Below are 27,038 nucleotides of genomic sequence, written 5' to 3'. Positions count from 1 at the left end.
CCCTTTTCTTAGCCGAGTTCTCTCTCCGCCTGATCTTGTAACCCCAGATTTTGTAAGGAGCTTCACATAGCTCTCAGGGAAGATTACAGGCCAGACCCTTTCCTGATATGCAGCCACCTGGGGATTCCTAGAGGTACCCAACTTATGCCAATAAGATGCCTTGGTGTCTTGGCTCAGTTCTGCCCTCACTCATAGAATCAAGTACTATCTTCTCCTTCTTAGGATACCAAGCTACTGCACATCAATGAGGAATTGTGCTATGACATGCAAATCAGGTATCCCTAGCACTCCTAGCCCCATCGAACCAAACACGTTCACCCTTGAAACTCCTCCTACCACCTAAGGTTTACAAATCCCTGATTTCAAATAAAAGTGCTGGGTGCGGCGTGATATCAGCAGCTTTCCACCATGGCCCCCTTGAGATCTGTCATTTGTTCTGGGGAAGGAAGGGCTCCCCTCCTCCCTGGAGATTCACTGCTGAACTTCCAGGACCTGGCTACTCGAAAGGCTGGCTGGAGCCTGCCTGCCAAGAGCTTCTGGACCACTTGGGCTTGACTGCCAGTCGGCCAGCCATGTGCTGCTGGCGGCAGCGAGCTTCCGCCATTCACCGACACACAGCACTGCCTAAGCAGTGAGCTGTTAACCTTTGTCTCACTGGACCTGCTGAGCCTCTGCTGTGCTGTAACACTTTAGTTTCACCATAGGCTTTGGAATGGCCAAGGTTCCACTGCCACTAGTGATCCCATTCTAAAAGATCTAACTATCCGTAACACTCTGTGGAAAACTCTCCCCACACTCCAGCCTATCAAACGAGCCTCTCCCTAAAGCACCCCAGCCATTCCTGAGATCCAGTGTGGCATTCGGCCTGAATCCGGCAGCCCTGGCGCCACACCCGGCAGCAGACGGACCCGGCAGCAGCAGATCAGGGGAACATCAGATGATAGCCAAGTCCCAAGCACCATCCCAGCCTCCCCCACCAAATGGAAAATGAACCTCTGAGTCTCCCTTGCCTATGCACTGTACCTCCAACTCAACAGCTGAATTATGGTTCCATAGTACCTTTCCTTCTTAGATAGAGGGAAAGGACTTGGGGCCAGGAGACCTAGGGACAAATCCTGGAGCTGCCCTGGCTTGTGATTGGACCACAATGTATCTTAGATCAGGGCAACATTCTCTAGCCAGAGAAGCTGGTGTGGGCACTAAAGTGAGCAAGCACTGGGCCTTCTAGTCAACCTACCACAGGCATTCCAGTGAAGAAGTGAAGGAGGCTCCCTGAACATCCATCTGGGCATACTGATTATGGTCTGTTTTCCTATTGTTTCACTATTCACCCTTCTCCTTCCCACTGATATCCCATCAACCATAAAAGCCTAGAAATAGGGAACTGGGGAGATGATTTGGTGTGTAAAACACTTCCCATATAAGCATGAGGACCTGTTTGAGTCCCCAAAACCGATACACAAATGAGATGTGTAGCAAAAGTGTCCTTAATCCCAGCTTTCTTGGGGGGGGGTGCGGGGGGACAGATGAATCCCCGGAAGCCTATGGCAGAGTCCATGGTAGCCTAGTGCACACAGCAGAAAAGCAACAAGGAGACCCTGGCTTGAACAAGAAGGAAGGGCAAGGACCAACACCCAAGACTGTCCTTGAACCTCCGAGCCAATGTGACAGCACACACAGAGTGCCATTCACACACAAATGCACATGTATGTGACATAGTGACATATTGCATATACATAACACAAATAAAATGAGACACATGCACAAATAAGGTGAGAGAGACAGTGAGAGACAGACAGACATCTGCAGAGAGGTAGGGGGAGCATAAACACAAGCCCATGCCAGCCCAAGAACCACCAGATCCCTTTGTGAACACCGAGGCCATCTTTCCTGCCGTCACCTGCCCCTCCATCTGATGTGAGGCTTTTCTTTACCCTCCTCCTGGAATGCTTCCTACAGTCTCCTTTATAGTACAATCGCTCACATACTTTTCTGTAGCCTTTAGATTTTAGCTCCCCTAGAATCCCTCATGTCCATTTCCCAATCAAGTACCAAGCACTTTCCCCAGCTTGGTCTTAGGAGAGGCCTTTGGTGAATGACACAACCCAAGCCCTCTCATTACAAGGGTCGTCTATTACATTGACCCCTCCACAGCTGTGCGGAGAATAAATACACCCGAGGCATGGAGTCAACGGCTGGGCAATGGATCGATAGGCTTTGCAGAAACAGGCTAGCTTTGGGTGCGTGATCCTTGCCACTACTTCAAGGCCAGAAAGAGGCCAAGATTCTGAACAAAAAGCAGGGTGATTCTAGGAGCTGAGAAGCCTCGGCCTGTCCACCTTCTCTAAGCCTTAAGACAAAACAGTTTTCTACCATGCCAAGGAGCACCCGGTGCTTACGTACTGAGAGAAGCGAGATTCACTTCTGCATCTGTTCTGGGTGAGAACTGGATTTACGCTAAGGTTGGTTTGTTTGTTTGTTTTCCTGACTTTTCCTTGCTGGACCTGGAAGAGTCCCTTGAGGTAGTTTGGGAGCAGGTATCTCTCTGAGAAACTGTTAATGCTCCCCAGAGCCTTTGGAACACGGATGCCCACTAGGGAGAGATGATTTTTTACTCCATTTGAAGACATCTGCACTCAACATGGGGCTGAAGAATCACAGAAATCCCATCTGTCTTCAGGGCCCGCCCACGGGAGCAGGGCTGTTAATCAGGGTGGTAATAGATGTCCTGACTACAAAGGCGGGAAGCCTTTAGTCCAAGAATGATTCCGGAGTGATGAGAGCAGAGGTCAAACCTAATTTCCTATCCTTGGCAGGAAGGAGGGGAAGTCCGGTCCACCGATAAGATCCTGCCCATGGTCCTTTGAGCAAAGCCAGCAACAGCAGTCGCTGTCTGCAGCAGAGCACAGGGCTCCCATTTGAGGAGAGTGCTCTCAGGGATGGCGACAGACCCTTGAGACACTGAGGCAGTGTCCTCTGTGCTTGGGACGTGGTGTCAGCTACGGACATTTTTCCTCTTTTAGGATGGTGGAAGAGCAGGCAGGGTGGCTCAGGAGTGCTTCTGAGGAATCTTTCAGTCATACAAGACAGGACAGCAGGTAGGCTAAGTCAGACCTCAGCAGTTGCTCCTCATCCAACTCCCCCGCTCCAGCAGCCGGGAAGGTGTCAGGAAGACAGATGGGCCCAGTCCAACGCAGGAAGGGGCCACAGGCAGATGTGATAGGTCAACGGCATTGGCTGGACTGAGTAAATCTTGCTCCCGTGTGGACGGAGCATGCAAAGCACTGGCCACCCACAGCACTCTCTGGCATTGGGAAAGCTTGCTCACCTCGCTGGCCGGGGGCTGTTGAGACGTGAAAAGTGAGAGCCAGTGGTGAAAGGGTACATAATTAAATCTTGTTCCCGAAGCCAAATTCATGGTTAGACCACTGACAGACTTTGTGCTGAAAAGCAATCCCGTTGGCCCCTTCTGAAGGACAGGCACATCTGCAGATCTTTCTGTCTTATGCACTCCCGTGAGCACACACATAATTGCCTTCTGCTCATTCATAATTCAGGAGAAACTTTAGCTAACAGTGTGGGAGAGTGGATGAGCCAGGAGTCAGAAATCCCTACCTCCCACAGCTGCGTTCAGCTCCGCACTCCTCCCGAGCCCAGGAGCGGTCTCTGGGTCTCTGTGTCCCCTCCAACCTCAGGCACGGCCTGACCCAGTGCACCGCAGGCTGCTGACAGTGATACCTCTGAAGGCCTTGGGTGTGTGTCCAACGCTATGGAGAGTGCGAGGTGCCAGGCTAGCCCACAATCTATGTGGATTGTTGTTTTGTTGTTTCCCACTCCTTCAATTCCAGTTTTTAAGGTGCTACAAGGCAACAGATACCAGAGAGAAGGAACCCCGATCCTTCCTTAGATTTTAATCAGAGGTTTTGTTTTTTTTTTTAAAGATTTTATTTATTATTTTTACAACATTCTACCTGCACACCAGATCTTACTGTAAATGGTTATGAGCCACCATGTGGTCACTGGGAATTGAACTCAGGACCTTTGGAAGAACAGAGAGTGTTCTTAACCTCTGAGCCATCTCTCCAGCCCAGGTTTTGTTATTTTTATTTGTATTTTTTATCCTTCAAGACAAGCTGACCTGCCAACAGAACAGAAGATGTCCCTGGAGACCAGCGGGCCAGGCTGGGCTGCATTCCTTCTCAGCCAGAAACTGACACGATTCCCCCCCACCCCCTTCCCAGGAAGCAATGTGATCCCTGCCTGGAGCCTCCAGACACCTCTCCTTCAAAGAGCTCAAATGTCACTTCTCAGTTCAGTACACTAGCTCCATCGCACTGCAGCCGCTCCTGGCTTCCAAGGGGAGGAGGTCCCACAACCCCTCCCCATGCGATGCTGTCACACAGGCCGCACTCTCCCACCTCCGACAGCAACGTGCTCAGGTCTGTCTCTCTGGAATGGGATCCCTCTGCCTTGTTCATAGCCCCTGCCGGGGTGCTCAGCACCCCGATTTCTTAGTTCTCTACTAGCTGAAACACCTGCCATCTTGAGCAGCAAGGATCAAACAGGGTAAGGTTGTAAGGGTCAGAACCGGCACAAAAGCCAGTCAGGATTCCTCTTCTATGTCATTCCATAAATGTCCAGTCGTTTCAGCTCCCTAAACCCCGCTTCCACCAGCTCACTCCCCTGCACAGAAATATGTGGTTTGCAAGCACTACAAGCAAAGCCCCACCTGCCCGACCTGGACCCCAGAACCATTCAGTGTGATCGCCCACATCATCCCAGCCCTCTCTCTCTCCTCCCCTTTCAGGCCTCTGCAGAGTCCAGCCCTCACAAGGAGGTCCTCATCCTCATTCTTCCTCTAGCAGAATTGTCCCTATCCCTTACCGACACTGCAGCCCATGGATGCCAACCCCATGGGGAAACTTGTGAGCTGTAGCAGATTTATTTTGCTTTTGATTCTACGTCTCGGAGCTGCCTGTGCTTGGGAATTCTACAGTGCTTTCAGGAGGCCTTTGTATCCGAAACTTCTTTATAGCCCTTCATAGCTCTGGCTGACGCTCCCAAGTATTCACCTGAACATCAGCAAACCCCAGGGAAAACACACCCCAGGCTGCATCTCAGAGAACTGGCAGCCTATCAGCTCCTACCATGAGGCCAGCAAGGGGTTGGGGTAAGGGTTCACACAGGAGAGAGAGACGGCCAAGAACTGGTGACATCACCACTGCCTCCCCTCCTGCCTGCAGCCTCGTGCAGCTTTCCAGACTCTGAGGTTTTACATCATAATCCTTTTCTAGGTTTCTTCCAGGATTTATGAATTGGGTCAACACACTGAAAGAGAAAGAGTCTCTTGATGCCAGTGGTTTTCACCTGGGATGTAATTTCAGAGGAGCACAAGGGAGTCCTGGGGAGAGAGAAGGTTTTAACAGAGGGAAGAAAAGCTAGAAGGACCCACAGCTGGGGTGCAGGCTGGCAGGCAGGTGAAAACAGGTAAGAAAGCTAAGGCCTTCTCTCTTGCTTATGTTAGACCACTCAGCTCAGCATGCCGAACCACTACGTAGCTAGGCGGATTTGTTCAAGCACAGCAAATGTGAAGAGGCTCTGCATAAAAAGTCACAAAGGGGCTGGATTCCCGTCCACTCTCACCCTCTTCTCCATCCCCTTCCACATCAGAAGGGACCCCAGAGAAGCACAGTCCAGAGATCCTGGAGTGGTTTACACAGACCGAACTTGGGAGTCAGCCAAGTCACTTTGGTTCAACAACCGACAGGCCTCCTGATCCACTGTCATCTGGAAATGTACATGGTATCGAGTCATGCAAACAGTACATTATAACTTACGATAAATCATAAGGCACAGTAGAAAGTGGTCCGTAGCTGGTGCTCGCTAGGCAACAGCTTAGCATAAGCCCCCTTTTGCTTGGACTGTCGGGGATTCACATATAAACGAGACTCTCACCAAACTGAGGTCATGGCTCCCCTGCTATGGCGGGACAGAGCAATACTTAGACAGGGAGTAAAGTGCCAGAGGAAGAAAAGTGGAGAATACAGACATTCTCAACAAGGAAGGGTGCTCTGGCTATCAGTTGCCTGAAGAACATCTCTTCCCTCATTTCCTTATAGCAGGGTCCCTGGCTTCCAGCTGGAACTAGAGCCACATTTCCCAGTTGCCCGCATAGCTACTCCCCGTGTGACCAGTTCTAGAGAATCAGATGTGGCAGAAACGGAGGTTCTTTCAGAGACATGAGGCCTGCCCCTCTGTCTCTTCCTCCACCTGTGCTCTCCTCCCCTTCCTGAGGAACTGCGTGCCTGAGTAGCTTGCTCATGAATTTGCATGTTTTTTTTTTCCTTTTAGAGCCCTGCAGAGGCACTGCAAATGGAATGCTCACACTGAAGAGTTCCTGCAGCTATCAAGAATGAATAATTTCAGTTTTTTTTCCCTGCCTTTCAGAGCCACTTCTCCCTCGAGGGGTCCCTGCTGACCTTTTCACCCTTGGCCAGCACAGGACCATCTGGGGTGCACTCCTCTGGGATGGGTGAGGCTGTCCAAGGGGAGTGTGTGGAGAAAGAGAATGAATTGTATGGCTCACGTGTGTGATTCACGGCAGCTACTGGAGGAGGGATCCACACATGGAGAAGAGATGTGACAGCCCAGCGGGTGGTGAGGGATTCTGGCCAGGGCACCCCTTCAGCAGTTCTGGATGTAGAGTTAGGCTGTGAGTCTGCTGAGGGATGCGTTCACGGGATCTGTGACATTAGCATTGACCCACGACTCACTATGCCATGGGCCTTCTACTAAATGTACCTACAAACTTGCTTAACCTCCCCCGTGATTCTATGAGGAAGGGGGTTGCTGGTACTTCCATTTCAATTTCTCAGGTCAGGAAACAGCAGCACAGGGAAACTAGGACTCGAAAAGGCCCATGCAGTTGAAAAACAGTGAAGTGGCCGGAACTCCAGGCCACTTCGTCCACAAAATTATCCATTCTACTCTACGGCTCCTAATCCTTTAGCGAAAAGCTTGAAATGACTTTGTGAAGCAGGGGCTGTCCTTTGACACTGCAATATGGTGTCATCTGACATGTGTTGTCCTAAAATCCTTGCTATGCTGGCTCACAGGTGATCAACAGCGGGATATTGGACACACCCACCGTAAAGCATCTACCAGAATGGTCTTTGAGTTGTTCCTACAACCCCATGGCCCCCCTGAGCGTATTCATGTGTTATGTTTCTCTTGTGAGGGGGATGGGAGGGCCTAACAGCCAATGTTGAGGTACTTTTCATCTTTTCTCCACCACAGATGAGTCAGTCATCCACTACACAAAGGACCATCTTTTGCCTAAGTCTGCTGCTGTGTCCTTCTGGCACAGAGCTGGACTCTGTGGGCTCTGGGATCTAACGGTCCAATCTTGTCAATAGACTGTGAGTGGGTCCCATGCCCACCCCCCTCCCAGGGCCTCACATGTGCCATCCCCACATCCGTCCACTAGACGTAGAGGTGTGAAAACAGACAGGCATGGCAGAGACACAAAATTAAGAGAGCGCAGGTCCCTGCACTCAGGTGGAATACCTCGGACTCTTGAAGTACCCTGGCCTGTGAGCCAGCGGACATTTTGGAGTCTACTGATTATTCCTAACCTAATGTGTCATTTTCTTCATTTATAATTAAAAAAATAATAATTCAAGGGGCCTGTGGAATGTTCTGGTTTCCCAGAGGTGTCATGTTCAAATCGCGATAATCTCTTCCCCCATGCTGGGTTTGCAGGGCAGGGAGGTCATTATGCCACCGGGAAGGCAGGGCGTGCATTACATTACCGCGTCTGTTTCCTTCTGTAGATGTCCCATTCCTCTTGGGGCTCGAAGCTGGGAGCCTCAGTCCAGGTGTCGATGAACCTCCGGAGGGCACAAGGTTGGTACGGGACCCGCTGGTGGTGCTGGTTGGGCCTCCCCCAAGGTGGCCGTCTCCAGAGCTCAGCCTCTTGAAGTACAGCGAGGAGGAGTGGGTCAGGGAGCCCCTGTGGCTAAGGGCAGCGGAGGAGGCGTCCGTGCTGTAGCGGTTCATGCCCACAGGGTTTACCAGGCACTCTTCAGCAGTGGCTGCCCTGGCTAAAGAGTAAGGGGTACGGGGAGCAGACATGAGAGAAGTCCAGGGAGCTCCCCGGGCCTCAGTCTCGACAAACCCTGCTCTGACATGGCCACTATTCCTGGTGAGCATGGGCAAAGAGGAGATGGGAGCACACAGAATTGTTCCAAACAGCACTGGCAACAGATGAAGATCTTACCTCACTAGGGAGAAGCCAAGAGGTAGGTTCTTCTGTGTTTAAAAGGAAAGGTGGTTATGTTGGCCCTTAATCACTTGGAAATAAGCCAAGATAGATAGATAGATAGATAGATAGATAGACAGACAGACAGATAGATATAGATACATAGATACATAGATGTATAAAGAGTTCTGCTTGTGAGCTGTATATGTAGTCAAATGGTGTGTGTGTGTGTGTGTGTGTCTGTGTTGTAAAGTTCAGATATATCATGGAGATAAAGATAAAAAGGAAACTCTTCTAGCTTCCACCCTACCCTAGCCAAAACCACATCTTTCTAGCTTCACCAATAATCATGTATTAAACACCAGCAAAATAGATCCTGATATCCCAAAAGAAACACAGTCAGTAACAACAACAACCAGTGTCCCATGATTAGCAATGAAGAAACACATTTGCAGCCACTAGACCCAGACAGCTTCACCATGTCTAGATTCCTATTCCAAAACGGCACTGAAAAACTGAGATTTAATAATATTAGGGTAGACAGCAGGTCCCTCTGCTGGGGACTTCCATGGACACTGTCTGGAGACTTAGAGGTAAATTTTGCAGGTGCAAAAACTTCTATTTTAGGGCTAGAGAGATGTTCCAGCAATTATGAAAACTTGCTGCTCTTTTAGAGGACCTGGGTTCAATTCTCAGCACCTATATGTTGGCTCACAACTGTCTGTAGCTCCAGTTCCAAGGGATCTGATATTCTCTTCTGGTTTCTACAGGCACCAGGCATGCATTTGGTGTGCAGACATACATGCAGGCAAATAACCCATACACTGAAAAGAAAAAAACCTTATATTGTAAAGGATGAACAATTTCATATTAACTGCCATTCGCCTTAAGACATTAAAAAACAGAGCAAAATAAATTTCAAGCAAATGGATGAGAATTCGAGCAGAAATTAATCTACTAGAAAAACACTAGGAAAAAACAATAATAGCAAAAGCTGGTTCTTTGAAAGCACTAACAAAATTAAGAACTCTTTAGATGGCTTGACAAAAAATATAGGCAACTCTGATCACTAGATTCAGAAATAAAGAGAGAGATTATCGCAGCCTTAGAGGAATAAGAAAAATTGAAGTATGTGATAAATGACTGTAAATAATTAGGTAATTTGAATGAAATGGGAAAATTACTGGGGCTGACTGAAGAAATGGTAATTTGTATAGTATGCACCTGGAACAAGAGATTGATTAGCAATCTTAAAAATAGCCACAAAAAAACCCAAAGAAAATGCAAATGATTTGTAGGTAAACAAATTCTCCCAAAAAACTTAAAGAGGAGAAAATCATTCAATGGATCTAGTATCACTTTCATAACAAATCCAGACAGACACCACAGGAAAAGAGAATTACCGGTCATCATGGCCTGTTCTCATGGATGCAGAAATCCTTCCCCCAGTACTAACAAAACTGAACCTGACGCTATTCAGGAAGAGTTACACCAACCGAGGAGGAACTGAGAGGTAATTTAACATCCCAAAATAAATCAATATACCATACTGACAGAATACAAAAGCCCAAAGACTGCATGATCATTTCAATAGACACAGAAAAACATGCCAAAACCTCAAAACTTTTCACGGTAAATATCAGTCAATAAGCCAGACCAGAAGGGAACGTTCTCCACAAAGGATCTTTAAAAGCCCGTGGTGACATCACGGTTTATGGGAAAAGATTGGATGCTGTCTCCTGTAGTCAGCATTGCTTCAGTCACATCAGCTCTGTGCTGCAGGGTTCTGCCTGCCCTGGCGATTTGTTAAGGATGATCTTCCAGACTGGAAAGGAAGTAAAATTACTCCTGTTCATACAAAATCCCAAAGAACCCAGTTTTTAAATTACTGGAACCAATAATTATCAGCAGGATTGCAGGTTGCAAAATCTGCAATGTGCGTAATGTGCGTAAAAATCTCATCTGTATTTCTATATACTTACATCGAACAACCTGAAAATGAAATCAAGAAAGCTTTTCCATACAGTAAGACTAAAAACAGTGACACTTAAAAGCACTTAACACTTAAAAGCAATTGAACAGAAGAAATCTCAATTTATATTCTGGAAAATACACAGCACTGTTGAAAGATGTAAATGAATAGTGAAAATACAATATTTATAGTTCTTTTTTTTTAAATCATTAAGGTGGCACTACACTAAAATTGTTCAACAAATCAACAAAATCAACACAATCCCTGTTAGAATCTTGGCTAATTTCTTTATTGTAATTAACAAGCTGATTCTAAAATTCATGGAATTATAAAAGATCAGAGGAATGAAAATAACAATCAAAAGAAAGTAGAGACTTGACATGAGGCAACATCAAACTTTACAACCAAGAAATAATAAACAAGTAAACCGAGACAGCGCAGTTCTACTTTGCGGACAAATGAGGGAGAGCTCAGAGCCCGGAAATAAACCCATTTAACTACATGCAACTGTTTTGCAGCTGAGACCCTTTCGTGAGGAAAAAAGTCTTTCAACCCCTCAAGAATTCGACCTTTCTCTACATTATAGGAAAAATTAACTTTGAATGAATTTTTTAAAAATCCCTCAGGAAGAAGTGTAGGCATCAAGCATGACCCCAGATTTGGAAAAGTTTTCTTAAGATTTTGCATGATCCGAGTGTGGTGGCAGATGCCTTTAATCCTGGAACTCAGGAGACAGAGGCAGGTGGATTACTCTGAGCTCTAGGCCAGCTAGAGCTACACAAAGAGAACTTCAGGGTTGGGGAGGGAGAAAGGGGGAGAGGGAAAGAGGGAGGGAGAGAGAGAGTAGGGGAGGGGAGAGATTCAACACAGGAGCCACAACAAAGCCAAAGTTTATCTAACTGGACTTCATCGAAACTGAAAACTTTTCTCCTTCAAAGACATCAAGAAATCAAAACGACAAGCCAGGAGAGAACAGTCATCCGCTAAGGAACCTGAGTCTAGACTGTATCTTAGATCTGTGAAAAGACAACTCCCTGTAAATTGTACAAAGTACCTTCTCCACCACTACTAAAATCAAGACCACAGTGGTGTTCCGCTTCACACACCAAAGATAGTTATCATGAAACATCGCTGGCCTAACACACTCAAGGCCTCAGTACCACAAAGCTCCCCCCCCAAAAAAAAAGATAAGAAATGCTGCAAAGAAATTAGAGGTCTCGTATACTGCTGATGACTGAAAAAGTGGCTCAGCTGCTTAGAAAAGCAGTTAGACCCGGAAGGCAGAATTGCCACACGACTCAGAAACTGCAGTCCTAGGAATACAGACAAAGGAAATAAAAACATTTGTCTATATGAAAATTTGTGTGTGAGTGTTTATGGTCCTAGTGTTTAAAGATGGAGGCAACCTAAGCAGCTATTGGCTGATGGATGGATTATGGCTATACATCAGAACTATCTCGGAGTAGAAAGAGCAAAGCACCAATGCGCGCCACAGCTCGGATGCACCCTGAAGGCTTATGTTCAGGGAAAGAAGGCAGTCACAAAGGACCACGTAGTCAATGGTTCCATTAACGTCAAGTGTTCAAGATGAGCGTCTCTATGGAGACAAAGAGGGCAACAGTATTGTTTACGATATGCCGATATAGCTGCAATGTCTTGAGAGTCTCCTATAGAGAACACAAGATGGCGCAGCCATCTAGAGTTGGAAAACAACAGACGCCGACAGACAACCATCTCTCCAGGGGCAAACTGTAGGAATGAGAACCACAGGAATGGACATTTCTTGGTTTAAAAACTGCTGGTGACCCTGGGCGAAAGTAGAGTCATAAAAGCCAGCCTCCAGGCTGAGACTTACGTGACTCAGTAGGAAGACAAACGTGACCTCAGAGCCAGGGCACCCTCCAAGGGACACTCTGGTGATTCCAAAGTCTGCCTAGGTGGTAACTCTGGGGAGGAGTTACATGTCGCCCCTAGCTGTGGAGAGATGTGAATGAACACCGCGTTCAGATGCACAAGTGTGGGGGCGAGGCCTGGAATCCAAGGTGCTTGGGTGCTGAGGCAAAAAAATGACATGGCTAACAAGGGCAAGGCTCTAACTTTAACTTTCAGTACCACAGAGAAATAAAAAGCAAGCAATCAGCACAAGTCCACCCAAGCCTAGTTAAAACAGCACTTTCCTCCCACAGGTCAGTGGGAGGGCTACACAGCCAGGCTGTGTGTGACAAGACTACAGCCATTCCAGAGTGTTATCACACCACAAGCCTGGAAAGGGCTGAGCGACTAGTGTGTCATTTCCCTTGTATCAAATGTGCTCCTCCAGGCAGGACAGGCCACAGCTTTAGGTAAAACAACAGTTATTCTATCAGGGCTGTGGCGGCCCCAAGCGTGGAGCGGAGGCGGCAGGAGGGCTGAGCCGGCTTTTAGTGTAGGGGAGGAGCCTTCTCGCCTCCACTGGCTTCTGTGGCCACTCTCGACCTGGGCACTCCTTGGCCGCAGGTACACCCCTCCAGTCTCAGCTCCCTTCCGTCTCCCTGTGGGCACTGTCTGTACCCATCTCCTTCTCTTTTGAAATATTCCCCAATCCAATGAAACCTCTTCAACTATTAACGGGTCATTTCAGTAAAGACCCTGTTTCTGAATAAGGACCCGTTTGCCAGTACCAGGAGCTAGGATTTAAACACCCATCATCTGAGAGGACACAGCTTGGCTGAGGATGAGAAAACGAGTTTTAATAGTGGTGTCTCTAAGGCAGAATCTCACTCAGTAGCCCAGGCTAGCCTAGAACTCACAACGTAGCTTAAGCTGGCATTGAACTTTCTGCTAAGTGCTGAGATTACAGGTATGGGTGACCACACATGGCTGTTAATTTTTTTATAGTCTTGTATTTTAACATATATCCATAAAATACAATTAGAAAAGCAAACAATGATGTCATCGATGAAAGGCTTCTTAGAAAGGAGTGAGCCAACTAAAAATAGGTCTTGCATGAACAGCTCTGTAAGTATTACTCATAGTAAGAAAAAATTAAAGTAAATTAAAAAAAAGAAAACCTCCCCAGGAAGATGACATGTTAGCACTGGGAACATGCTAAGGTAGGTTCAACCTTCGTCTTCTATGACCAGTAACTGAGCCTCTCATTGTAAAGTGTCCCCAGGGGCCTGGAGAGATGGCTCAGTGGTTTTAGAACCTGTCCTGCTGTTCCAGAAGACCTGGGTTCAGTTCCCAGCACCCCCACACTGGACGGGCTTGGAGCTGAGGCTTACACAACTGCACACAAATTGAAATAAAGTGAACAACTTTCCCCAAGGAATCTTACAATCCCCCCCCATAACTAGCCCACCATGCTGCTAATGTATTGAGTGAAACTTCCCTCTCACACCGAAGTCCACTTGCTCTTGCTTTGATATAAAAGATGACTGCTGGATACATAGTGGATACCCTTTAGACTATTCAAAACCATTAAACAGACAGGTGGATGGGTTACAGGCATGCAGGTTTCTGGTAACCTGCAAACTTAACTGCCCCATGACATACATTTCTCATGGGAATCTACTATTTAAAGTGGAATGAGAGGAAGAAAGTTTCACTGGCGGGAGAACTGCTTTCAGTTTTTCGGCAGGATGTGAACAGCAGATGGGGCCAGCCGACCTGGAATCACCCAGAACAAGGCTCCTCAGAAACTGCACCTTCCTTCTCCCCAGACCTGGAAAACCACAGGCCTGGCAGGAAACATGGCCTGTGCCTAGCCCCTCTTGGATCCCTACAGAGCCCCTTCTCATCTGAAATAAGCTGTTTGTCCCCAGCGAGAGGATCCGGCCTGCGGCTGTGGAAAGTGCCAGCTGGGCAGAGGCGAGCCTCAGGCCCCTGTGTCTGTCGCAGAGCCCAGAGAAACCATGTGTAAATGTCTCCGAGCACCCACCAAGGCTTGTTTCAGCAGAGAGGCAAGTGCATGCACGGCATGGGACTACACTTCGGCCGCTTTGGGGGCTTGAGCGTCTGGGGGAACTTTCTGGAGAGCTTTGTGTTTCTTTTTCACTGCTGTGCATCTGTTTGAGGTCTGTGGCTCCCTCGGCTGCTGGGTATGTACACGGATGGAGCCAAAGAAAACTCCAGAACAGGAAGGACCTCCTGACTGTCTTAAGTCTCCCTGTTTGAGGGGAAACGGCCCTCCCGCTGCCTGGCCCTGGTCTGGGGTACAGTGGGAGTAAGGGAGCCCCTCCAAGACCCCTGTGGGCAGACAGCTCACTCCACAGGTCTGGAGAACTCCAAAGGGAACAGCAGCAGAAAAAAGAGGGACGAGAAGGAGAAAGCCAAGAGACAAGGGAGACCTGTGTGCAAAACACAGACATGCAGAGCAAGCCTTGGCCCTCCTGCTTAAGGCGCGGGCTTGACTGAGAACAGCTGGGGGAGCTTGGACCGCTGCTTTTCCTCAGTAGGTCGTCAGTACTTTACTGGTATTCTCTAATGAAGGCCTCAAATGCAGCAAGACCACCACTCACAAAAGCCAGTGATGCCCAGAGACTCCAGATTGACGTGCTGTTCCACCATTCCCATTCCCCAGTCCACCACACCATACGTACACACACACACACACTCCACCTCATCTTATTTCTCCCACCGCAATCATAACTTCCTGGCGGAGGGCACAGCTGTACAGGGTAAGCCCTTGGTAGCATCTTTAAGGCTACCTCCCCCCAGGCTGAAAGCCACAGCCTCTCTCATGGATGGTCTGGCCCTTCGAGGCTCTGCCTAGTCCCTGGCCGGTGACCAGAGGGTTTCAGTGAGAATGCCTTGGCCTGGCTACACTAAGAGCTGGCAGCCCTTAAGATCCTAGTTCCGAAGCCCAGAGGAGTAAAAAGCTGGACTGAAGCCGGCCAGGCACAGCTTCCAAGAGCTGTGAAACACCTACCAGAAAGGCCTAGCCAGGTAGCAGCTCTTAGAGAGAAAAGCCTGGAGCTCTGGAGCACAGAACAGGAGACCTAAGAGGAGAAGCTGGAGGCAGGACCAGAGAGGGCTGGGGGCTGGCACTAGTCTCCTCTGCCCACACACAGGTGCCTCCCATCCTACCTGGGTGCTGCGTCCTTACTCCTGAAGCTTTGATCACCACTCCCGAAGACTGCAGCTCCCAGCACATGTCAAATGAGGCTCTGGGACACAGGGGGCCTTCTGTGTCCCCGAAAGGGGCTCAGGGGTGGCAGAAACCAAATAGTCACCCTTCCGCTGCAGCCTTTGAGGAGGCTCTGGTGGCAGATTTTCTGTTTCCAGGCTCAGTCCCGCCCTTGTTCTTAGAGATAAGCAATTCTCGTTTTCCCTCAGGGCCTCAGTGGCCTCACGCCTTGCCTTCCTGGTTCAAAGGGCACCGGGCCACACCACCTACAGGCGGAGCATTTCATTCACTTCAATTACATTTTCCATTAACTTAGTCTCTGGCCGGTATAGATTTTTCTCCCTTAGCTTGCCCCCAGCTGGATTACTCAGCCCAAGGATCCACCCTGACTCCTCTCTGGTTCATTTTAGTACATTTACATTCTCCCTTCCCTGAAGAGAGGCCCAGGACCAGCCATCATTTTTAATGCCTGACACCTGAATTTATTTCATTCACCAGCATGTTTCTGGTTTGCCTGAGACTTTGTTCTAAGCTACGGGTTTGATTTTCCTCCCTTGGAAAGTTGGACCAGAGACAGTCTTGACTGAAGTCAGCTGTTTAGAATAATGAATTCCCTTTGGGCCTCTAGAGGAGAGCAGGCTTCGTGACCACCTTCCATGCGACTGGGCAGCTCTGCCAAGCCTCTACCCCAAAGCACATGGGAAACCCAAACGGGAAGAGAAGGCGGTGGCGAAGGGGCTGCCCACAGTCCTGACTCTGCTTTCTCAACAGCCCCCATGCTTTTGCTCTTTTACAGAGTTGGGGGTTGGAGCAGTGATTCAGTCAGTAAAGTATTTTGGTGAAAGTGTGACGACACGAGTTAGAAACCTAGCACACACACTTCCACATACATGCTCACACTTGCTCACACACATACACACTCCTACACACTCTCTCACATACACAAACACACATATATATACAAACATACACATGCATGCGCGCGCGCACACACACACACACACACACACACATCAATAAGCCAACTTAATGAGCTCCAAGTTCAATAAGAGACTCTAAGAAACTAAGGTGATGAGGCTAGAGAAACGTCTTGGCAGTCAGGAGCAGCTCTGGTCTTCTAAGGAGCCATCCCTGTGTTCTCAGCACTTACGTCAGGCAGTTCACAACCTCCCATAACCAGCACCAGGAAATCTGATGCCCTTTTCGGACTCCCAGGGGGCCTGCACTCACACACACATACATATAATTAAAGGGAAAATAAATCTTTTCTGTTAATAAAAAGGTGGAGAGGAACTGAGAAAGACTTCCAACCTTTGACCTTCATACACACACGTGCACACACACACCCTCTCTTAGTTAGGGTTTCTATTGCCGAATTAAAACACCGTGACCAAAAGCAGGTAGATCTCTGAGTTTGAGGCCAGCCTGGTCTACAGAGTGACAGACAGGGCTACTCAGAGAAACCTTGTCTCAAATAAACAAGTTGGGAAAGAAAGGGTTTATCTGGCTTACACCCCCACATTGTAGTCCATCATTGAAGTGAGCCAGGACAGACAGGAACCTGGAGGCAGGAACTGATGCAGAGGCCATGGAGGGGTGCTGCCTACTGGCTTGCTCCTCCTGGCTTACTCAGCCTGCTTTCTCATAGCACCCAGGACCAGCAGCCTAGAAACAGCACCAACCACAATGGGTTGGGCCATCCCTCATCAATCACTAATTAAGAAAATGCCCTACAGGCTTGCCTATGATCTGATTTTTTGTTGTTGTTTTGTTTTGGAGACAGGGTTTCTCTGTGTTGCCTTGGCTGTTCTGAGCTTGTTTCATAGACCAGGCTGGCCTGGAAGTCACGGAGATCTGACTGCCTCTGCCTCCCCAAGGGTTTGGATTGCAGGTGTATGCTACCATGCCTGGCCTGTTATAACCTGATCTCATGGAGGCATTTTCTCAATTGAGGCACCCCACTCTCTGATGACTCTAGCTCGTGTCGAGTTGTCATAAAACTAGTCAGTACAGCCCTCACTCCCCACACCCTAAATAAACTGCTTTCATACACATACTAAATAAATTTGGGAAAATTAAAAATGGTCCTTAGTCAGTGAAGCACAAAGTAGGCATTTAGTTCTGCAGCATTCAGGTTGGACCCAGAACCACAAGACTGGCTGATTTGGCTCCACCTGTTTTTTATAAGTTGTCTTGAACCAGGAAAGGGCTCACAAGCCAACTAATGTAATTTTCCCACAGTTGACTCAGAAAGAAACCAGCTCTCATCTTTGAGGAAGGCTGCTGGTCTCAGGGATAAGATGTTGACACAGGACTGTTTTAGTTTTGGTTTGGGCTAAGGCTGAAACACACCAGCCACCATCTACCAAGAAAAGTATGAGAACACTAGGGAAGCCTTTCAAAAAGAAGATGGTAGAACTCTTTGTAGTGGTTTGATTGAGAATGGCTCCCATAGGCTCATATGTTTGAATACTTGGTCCGCAGTTGGTGGAATTGTTTAGAAAGGACTAGGAGGTGTGGCCTTATTGGAGAAGGTTTGTCACCTTGGGCTTTATGGTATCTAAACTCATGCTCTTCCCAGTGTGCTTTAGGCCTCCTGCTTTCAGCTCTAGATGTGAGTTCTCAGCTGTTCCTGCCACCATGCCCTTGTTCTGCCTCCATGGACGATAATGTTCTGAAACCATAAGCCAACTAAATGCTTTCTTATAGATGCTGCCTCAGTCGTGGTGTTCTATTATCAATAGAAAGTAACTAGGATACTAGTCTTCATTCAGACCATAGAGGAGCCCAATGTTAACAGGACGATTAAAACAAGAGGTACCCAAAGTCTCTTTTCTGCTGAAGTATCACAGATGCTAAGATCTGCATCATTGACCCAGGACAGAAGGAAAAAGAGAATGAATTCCCATTTTGTGTTTCCATGGTATCAGATGAGTACAGGCAGCTCTTCTCAAAAGCCCTGGATGTCTCCTGTAGTTATGACAATAAATATGCAGTAAAGTTGCCACAAAGATAGCTTTCATGCCGGAGCAGAGCTCCACCTTTTTAGCATCATTCACTGTCCTGTGTTGGAGCTGGCAGGCTTCTGACAGGCCTGTCAGAAGGCCCAGGGCCAGTAGCCAGGGTTCACAATGGTCAAGTCATTGGGTCCATCTGCACCAAGTTGCAAAATAAAGAACATGTTACTGTGGTCCTGTAAAAGGCCAACTTCAGGCTCTCTGGATGCCAGAAGAGCCAAATCTCAAAGACTGCCTCACCAGCAACCCATTCATGATGGTTGTGGTGCCAATACATCCCCATTCATGGATCGTTAGGTAAGTGGCAGGCCCTGTGCTCCTGAGGGTTCCCGCTATGCTCCCCTCCATCATGCTCACCAATAAATATTATATTTCTCTCTCTCTCTTTCTCTCTTTCTCTCTCTCACAGAGCAGGCTGGGGCAGTGTTGAAGTTAATTCAGTAAATGATCACCGGCATCTAACGTGTGAACAAGACCGAGGAGGCTGACCAAAAGGTTGACTAGAAGCCATGTTATATAGACATTTACTGTCCATTCCCAGTGGCTTCAACATGGCTGTGTGGATGGTTTGGTGTCTGTCCCCTGGATCCATATACTCAATTACTCTCTGAGTCTTGGAAAACCTGAAAGACTCCAGACAGCTGGCAGAGGAAAAGAGGGACACCCTGCAGAGCTCAGTCTGCGTGCTGAGATAGTTGGGGCAAATAAAGAATGTGTGTTTCTCAAGAAACAGACATGGCCATCAGGAGCTTCAGTAGGGCCTTAGGTCCATGCTAGAGGACAGGCATTATCATAGGACCCCGCTGGGAGCTCACCACACAGGAGCCAGGAGGACCACAAGTTCTAGACCCTACCTCAGAAATCCAAGGGCTTAGGTGAGGTGCTTAATACTTGCCTAGTGTGTTCAAGTCAAGGCCATGACACCCCAGGACCAAAGAAAGAAAGACACAGAGAGACAAAGAGTAGAGCTGATCCCCAAAGGCAATGTATGCGGCTAACTAGAAAAAAAGCAGCAAATATTTGTCCATGTCAGGGAGCAAACGGATGACAGATGGTAAGGAGACCAAAGAACCCACTCAAGAGTCCACACATGACAATCAGCTTCAAGCACTTGCTGGAAACAGGGGCCACCATGCTACCCTCAGCAGGGTCTGTCAAGACTAGAGGCCTCTTTCCTTTCCTCCTCCCCCATGCTGCTACGAAGGGTTCTGGAATCAATCAGGATTTGCTGTTTATGGGAGGGACCAAGGGTTGGTGAAAGAAGCCAACCACACCTACCTTCACCACCGCAGGCGAGGGACCCCTGAAAAGTGACAACACAGGAGGTCTCTGAGGAAACTAAATTAGGCATCACACCAATTCGAGTACATTCGTTGTTGAATGAGAACATTTTGTATCATGAAAAGAACTGGAAAACTCCCAAGATTTGTCCTAAATTTCATCCACGGTCGGAGTTAGAGCTGCTCCCGAGGACAGACTTCTAGAGCAATTAGAAGCAAGCATTCTGTGCTCCTGGTCATGTCCTACGGATCTCTGTTTGATCAATGCAACGAGGCACGGGGTTGTGAAATGAAACCATGTATCTCTGCTAGCCTCATGCCAAGATCGTGTAGAAAATTAACTCCACGTGTTTCTGACTGTGCTGTGGTTTGTAGGCGACAGAAAGCATCCTCTACCCACACCTCCAACTTCTTATTGCATGTAGGAGGAATAGACCCAGAGAACTGAGAGGACCTTTTTTAGCTCACATGGAGACATGAAGAAAAGCATAGATGTATATAGTCTCTGTCCACTCATACTCCGCTCCTTTTTTTTTTTTTATGGGAAAAGCCAAATTTCTCCCTTCTTCCAAGGTCTACATGGGATCAAAGCAAACTGCAGGCAGGGTTCCTGAGAGTATCCAAGAAACCCTCCTTGAAGGATCTAAGTGAATCCTTCCCCACTCTCCTCGTGGGCTTGAGATGTAGCCTCTTATTCATTCATGCATTCATTCATTTTTAAGACAACATCACTGTAGCCCAGATTTGATTCAAATTCACCATCATTCTGCCTCCACTTCCCGAGTGATGTTACAGGGAGATTCCAGTACACCAGCTCTGACAGATAGTCATTTTTATTGTAAGTACTTTTATCTTCTACTCTAAATCTGTCTGTGAACACAGACAGATGGAACTTTTCTTTTTCGTTACTTGTAATTTTATTTCTTAAGAACTTTCCTAAGACAGGATCTCACACAGTGCTTTGGACAGAGGAGGGCTTGAAAATTGTTTTTAGAATCCTTATTAGTAATGGTTTGTGTTACTTGTCAATGTGACAGAATCTAGAATCACCTGGGGGAATAGATCTCAGGGTATCCTGGATAGTTTTATGTCGATTTGACACAAGTTAAAGTCATCTGAGAGGAGAGAGCTTCGAAAATGAAAATGCATCTCAGGGTATCCTGGATTGTTTTATGTCAATTTTACACAAGTTAAAGTCATCTGAGAGGAGAGAGCTTCAAAAAAGAAAATGCATCTATAAGATCAGGCTGTAGGCAATACTGTACAGTATTTTCTTAATTAGTAATGATGGGGAGGGCCCAGCCCATTGTGGGTGGTGCTGTGCCTAGGCTGGTGGTCCTGTTCCATAAGAAAGTAGGTTGAACAAGTCATGAGGACCAAGCCAGTAAGCAGCATCCCTCCATGGCCTCTGCATCAGCTCCTGCCTCCTGGTTCCTGCCCTGCTTGAGTTCCTGTCGTAAATTCCTTTATTGATGGACTATAGTATAAGCCAAATAAACCCTTTTCTCCCCAATTTGTTTTTTGGTCATAGTGTTTCATCATAGCAGTAGAGACCCTAAAACACAGGGCATGCCTGTTGAGGACGGCCTTACAGTAATTGGATGTGGGCAGGTCCATCCCAGATGTAGATGTTCTGGGAGGAAGTTCATGGTCTATGTAAAGTGAAGAAAAGAAGCTGAGCCCTAACACCACTTATTGTTCTCTGCTCCCTAATTTCCCGTTCGACCTGATCAGCTGCTTCAGATTCCTGCCCTCCTGAGTTCTCCACTGTGATAGGCTCCATCCTGGAACTGTGAGCCAGAACCAATGCTTTTCTCCCTTCAGCTGCTCTTACATTGATCATAGCACCGGGGCAAGAAACGAAGAGCAACATGATAGCCCTAGCTCCATTTTTGTTGCCCGTGCCCTTTCCCTAGATCAACAATGCTACTTCCAAATAAAGAAAAAGAACCAATTGTCTCTGCTCTTTCTTGAGATTCTTGCTGAACTCTGCAAACCTAGGACTCTAGTTTGCTAAGGAAGGAAGGAGCATCTGCCATTGCTATGTGCACGGGCAGACGATGTGAAGGCCCCACCCAGTTTTCAGTCTGGACTCTTCTGTGACTGTGGTACCCAAGGTGTTCAACTTTTGGTCACTTTCCATCCTGTGATAAGAGGTAATCATCATCTCTCAAAGGAAGGCATGTTTGATGCATGCATTAGTCAAATTCCTACAGTGCCGGATCTTGGTTGTGTAGCTTCTTCATGCAGACTGGATGGGAGTTTCTAGCAGGAAGCCTACAGCTGCCCCTCAGCCTAGATTCTTTGACACTGCTTAGTTCCTTGGCTTCAGAGTCCTTCAACTCCTCAGCAATGAAGAACCATTACCCAGAGTTTCTTTACATGGGGGGAAGACAATCACTCAGAAGATGCGACCTTGGGGTCACCATCTAAATTCTAGGCCACAAAGCTGGAATGTCGGCTCTCGGGAGCCTGAGAGACCTTTTGCAGCATCAGATGGGTATAGCACGGACTCCAGAGTTCCAGTAAGTTGAGAGTCCCCCTGCGAGCCCAGAGAGGCGGGCCTGGGCCTCTCGAGGATAGCACCGCTCCTTAGGAAGTTACCTCATCTGCCCACCTTGCAGGAGGGCTCCTGCGGCAGGAGAAAACAACTGTGCCTTACCCGATTCGGTCCTCCCATCCTCTCTCTCCTGGGCCTTCTCAGAGGCACTGAGGCTCCCCGGGAAGGGCAGGTGGCTGAAGAGGTTGTCACACAGGAGGCTGCGGCACAGTTTGGTCAGGAAGCGGAGGACGTAGCCCACGCTGTTCACCACAGGCAGACTCCTCAGGTGCTGTTTTCCATCAAAGGAAGCGGAGACTGGAAAACCAGAGATAGCAACTTAGAGCTGGCCCCTGGGAGCCAGGAGGACAACTCCTTCCCTTTTATTCGCAAGTGGGCTGCACTGAGTTACACGGGAAGCCACGCCAGCACCCTGTTTCTGTTCTAAGAAGAGCACCCTGTTTTAGTCACGTCCCCTTGTCTCCTTGGTCTGTGACAGCTTGTCTGTCTGCCTTTCCGTGATTTTCATGACTGTGGCGGCTCTGACTAGTTCAGCTCAGGCTAGTTGCTAGGACCTGTTGCTCCTCCATTTGCATTTGTCTCGTATTCTTTCTCACTGCTGGAGTCACGGGGCTGGGGACAGGGAAGAAAGACCAAAGAGACAATGAACCTTCACAGCACACCAGACAGGGGCCAGAGAGTACCCACAGGGCTCTTCTGGGGGGCATGAGCCTTCCACAGTTGGTGGGGTCAACGTGTCCCACACCCTTCCATCCTGTTCTCCATACTCTGTCTCTGGGCCCAGTCACCCATTTATTCTTTATCCAGACATTTTATTAAACTCAAAGGGACTCCAGGATACATATTTTGCTTTTGTCCTGGCTTGTCAAAGTCAGCGCTATTTATTTTGTTCCTCAAATTGTCCCAGGTTTCATTTTGGGGAGTCCTGCTGGGGTCGACTCCTGTGTCCCTTCAAGTTAACCCTTTCTGCCTCAGGGCACTTCAATATGTTCCAGGTTCGCCCCGGCTCCAGCCCTAGAGTCGGACACTCTCCAACTGTTCTGCTTTCTTTTACTAAAAAGTGACGCAGAGAAATCCAATCAGAGTACTGATAAGCTCACTGCTACTGGGTGTCCCCGATTTTAAACCCCCCAAGTGGGCAGAGCATTGGAGGCACAGACGAGTGCTCTCCTGTTGATATTTCTACCGAGGAATCCATCTACTTATCCATGTCTGACGCCTGAGTTCGCCCTGACGCCTCCAGTTCTGCAGGCTATTTGTCACCAGATTTTAGGGGATTTTATGAGAGGCCCTCAAGACAAGAGTTTTTAAAAGGGTCTTTAAACCAACCTCTCTATAGAGGGTTCCAGTTCTAGACAGAAACCAACCTTAGAAGCGGCATCAGTTTCCTGAAGCTCTGAGAAGGCTCCGTGCTGTCTCTCGCCTCACAGCGTCTCAGAACCGCACACCAGCTCTGGTGTGAGGGACACACAAAGACACCTTAGGGAGGACACCCTGCGCTGACCTAGGTTTTGCTCACCCACAGCAACTCCTAGCAGGCAGCCTGCTGACCTGCACTGTATCCCCTGAAGGTTGGCAGATGGGGGGGGGCTACCATAGCTAGCTTTTATTATAGCCAGACATCAAAAGCATCCATTTCTTACATGTAGCGTTTTTTAATTTGGTAAGGCCTTTGACACTCATTTTCTCACCTCAGCCTGTGAAGATGGGACGGGAGGCTATTGTCCCGTGTTACAGAAGAGAAAGCTGGGGAGAGACCGAGGCTGGGTTTTGTTTGTTTGTTTGTTTGTTTGTTTTGTTTGTTTTGTTTTTTGTTTTTTTGTTTTTTGTTTTTGTTTTTGTTTTTAGTTCATGTGGCTTCTACGTGGCACTCGCCTTTCATCTAAAACTCAAGTGGCTCTGATCCAGCAGACAGCCACAGAGCTGTCACCATGCTTATTCGATTCTTTGCAAATCTTCTCTTAGCATAGGCACTGTCTTAAAAAGGCTGAGTGATGTGGAAACTGGCTGAAGGTAGGAGGGTCTCAGGACCTCAGCCTCTCCACTAAGTCATATATGTATTCTATGAGGATTTGTGAGATCGCATGCCTGGAGAGATCCCATCTCTTTCCAGAGGCTGTAGAAGGCCTGAGTTCATAAATTCTCCCTTTCGGGAGAAGGCCAGGCATAACAGGCATGCTGGGAGGGATTGTGGGGCTCTGTGATGTCACTCCCTTCAGCGTTTAGGCGGCCTCCTCTAGCCTGCAGGTTCCACCCCGATTCTGCCATATATAACCAACTTCTGTGTGCTGTGTTGTGGGGTATTTGTGGAGAAGTGCCTCGAGGATCTGCTTCTAAAGGTAGGGTGGGCACTTGGCTGTCTCTCCTGAGTCCCCCCTCTCTCTGGGCCACATTGATGCTGTCCTGTAGCCTCGTCGAACCTCCATTTCCAACTGTAACAGGAAAAGCTGCCCCATACTTAGCGGCTTCAACCAAGAGGCATTGGTTCAATGCTATGTCATTCTCCAAGACACCAGGCCAATTCCCTCCCCTCCTCCTTTCCTCCCTTCCTTCCCTCTTCCTGCCTCCCCTCCTTCCCTCTTCCTCTTCTCCCCTCTCTCCCTCCTCCCCTCTTCCTTTCCTCCCCTCCCCTTTTTTTTCCTTTCTTTCATTTTTGAGACAGTGTCTCATTGTGTAGCACAGATGTCTCAGAACTCTCTGTGTAGCGCACACTGGCCTCAAACTCAAGACAACTCCTCCCTCCGTCTCTGCAGTTCTAGGACTCCAGGCATGCAAGCCAATGGCTGCTTCCCCTGACTCTTTCTTAGCTAACCCTGCAGTCTATTACCAAGAACTCTTCTGCTATTTTCTTGGTGCTAAGGCCACAGCCACAAAGCTGAGCCAGAGAAGGCAACAGCCTGGCTCTCCGACATATCTTCAACAAGGCAAAGCCTGGTGGTCCTGGTAGTGGCCTGAGCTGTGTAGTGAGGGATAGAGAGGCAAAAGACTTGAAAGAGTCAGGACTCTTGCCCTCTGCCCCTCTGCAGGCCAATCTGTTCCTCTGGAAGCTGGCAGGTCAGGGCTGAACCCCAAAGAGAGCTGTGACCCTGTTTAAAGACCTGCCCCCCGCCCGAGATAGGTTGAAATTGTGAGATTTTTCCCCGTCGTCCTCCGTGGCAGTGAGTGTTGAAATAGAGTGAAGAAGGTCTGGCATTCAGATCAAGGTCAGGAGAAGAGAGAGCATTTGAATAAAGACCTGAAAGGATTTCCAGGAGCGTGTCGCATGGGCCACTAGGGTAAGATATTCCAGAACAGCAAGTGCAAAGGCCCCAAGGTGAGAGGACAGTTGAAGCATGCAGGAAGAATATCCGGGAGGTCATCTAGCCTGACCTAAATATAGGACAAGAGAGGAGTGACCCAGGGCTTTAAGAGGGAGCCAGAAGCACTTCACATAGGCCAGTGGGTTTTTGTAAAGATGTGAGCTTTTGCTTGGACATAGAAGCCAATGGGGAACTTAGGGCAAAAGATAAATATGATTTTATTTTAAAGTCCACTGTGGTTGGGGCTGCCTTGTGGATATGTTTGGAGGCAAAGGTACGGTGTTGGAGGTCAGTCTTGCTGTCTAGGTCTGGCAGCTGTCTCTCAAGTCGTTCCGTGGGATGCACTCTGCTCACTGGTTGACAGAGGCCCTGGAGCCCAGCCGGTACCGCTGCAGAGAGAGACCCCTCCCACCTCCCTAGAACCTACCTGACACCAGCTCGCCGCGGTAGCCCTGCTTGACAAGGGAGAAGACCAGCCTGGGCTGGTGGGCACAGTCGATGCAGGCCTGCACCGCCTGCTGCAGGACAGCGGCAGGCCGCTCAGGCCCCAGGCGCTCCGGAAGCTGCAGCAGCTTCCTCCTCTCCAGGTACGGCCCTGCGTCAGCCTGCCTGTTAATGTAGAGGCACACTGCGGACACAGAGAACAGCAGCTGTGAGATGTCTAGCATTGGAAGTCCACCAGGCCTGCCGGCAGCGTCGGACGGGGGCACCTCAGGCCTGCACCCGGCCCTGGCCGTGGGAAAGCTGTAAAGGGCAGGCAAAGGACCGATCTTCCAGTGTAAGAAGATAAAATGACTGAAAAGCTGCACTTCGCCATTGCCTGAGCTTGCTTTGGAGGTGACCTGATGGCAGTGGGCAGAGGAAGAGTTAGATCCCCTCTCACTGGGTTAAACTGTTCTGAAGACAATTATTACGGCCCATATGAACAGTGCATAAAAGGTATTTTTGTTTGGGCAGGTACACAACAAAATCTCTCTCCTCATCCAAGGAAAGCTGGCTAATTTCTCTGTGAATTTGCACCAATAAAAAAACCTGGTGTGACACTAATCGTCCTAGAGGTAGAATGAAGTTCCAGTGGGGTTGCTGTTTATAACTTCATAAAATAATGGTCAAAACCCACCAGCAACTGCACACTTAGAAGGTTTAATATTTTTATTCATGTGTATATGTATGTATGCCTATACATATGTCTGAGTACCATGTGCCTGCAGGGCCCTGGGGCCTGGCGTCATGTTCTCTGGAAGCCGAGTTACAAACAGATGTGAACCACCACGCGGGTGCTGGGAACTGAACCCCAGTCCTTTGCAAGAGCATCAAATGCCACCTCTCAACCCCAAATTCCTCACACCCTAAAGATAATATATCACGCCATAAACTTCCTAACATAAACTGTGTTCATTTACATTTTGACTGTGTTATTGTATTGGGTATATTTTATAGGTGAGTGTCATATTTGTATAACCTGAATCTACAGAAAACTGTCAGAATGGCCCTAAAACTGGATTTCCATATTCAATTCATTTTCAGCAGACCATACGGAGGG

The 27,038-nt window shown here is 48.3% G+C and overlaps 1 protein-coding gene across 2 annotated transcripts in view; it reads right to left on the bottom strand.

Moving 5' to 3' along the window:
• Positions 1–27,038, bottom strand: part of Scml4 (Scm polycomb group protein like 4) — an 89,181-nt gene that overhangs the window by 6,595 nt on the left and 55,548 nt on the right. The window contains exons 4-6 of one of the 2 annotated variants that reach the window (XM_021644376.2): positions 25,923–26,123; positions 22,299–22,493; positions 7,812–8,102 (exon numbers count right to left, since the gene is read on the bottom strand). In XM_021644376.2, coding sequence (XP_021500051.2) covers positions 7,812–8,102; positions 22,299–22,493; positions 25,923–26,123 — 687 coding nt within the window. Of the gene's footprint in view, positions 1–7,811; positions 8,103–15,299; positions 15,550–22,298; positions 22,494–25,922; positions 26,124–27,038 lie in introns of those variants that run through there. The other variant, XM_060373226.1, reaches the window with a different exon arrangement.

Source organism: Meriones unguiculatus, chromosome 20, assembly GCF_030254825.1.
Source record: "Meriones unguiculatus strain TT.TT164.6M chromosome 20, Bangor_MerUng_6.1, whole genome shotgun sequence".
In the NCBI taxonomy this organism is placed as follows: Eukaryota; Metazoa; Chordata; class Mammalia; order Rodentia; family Muridae; genus Meriones; species Meriones unguiculatus.
Note: the sequence above shows the minus strand (reverse complement) of the source record. Positions and strands in the feature narration are given on the sequence as shown.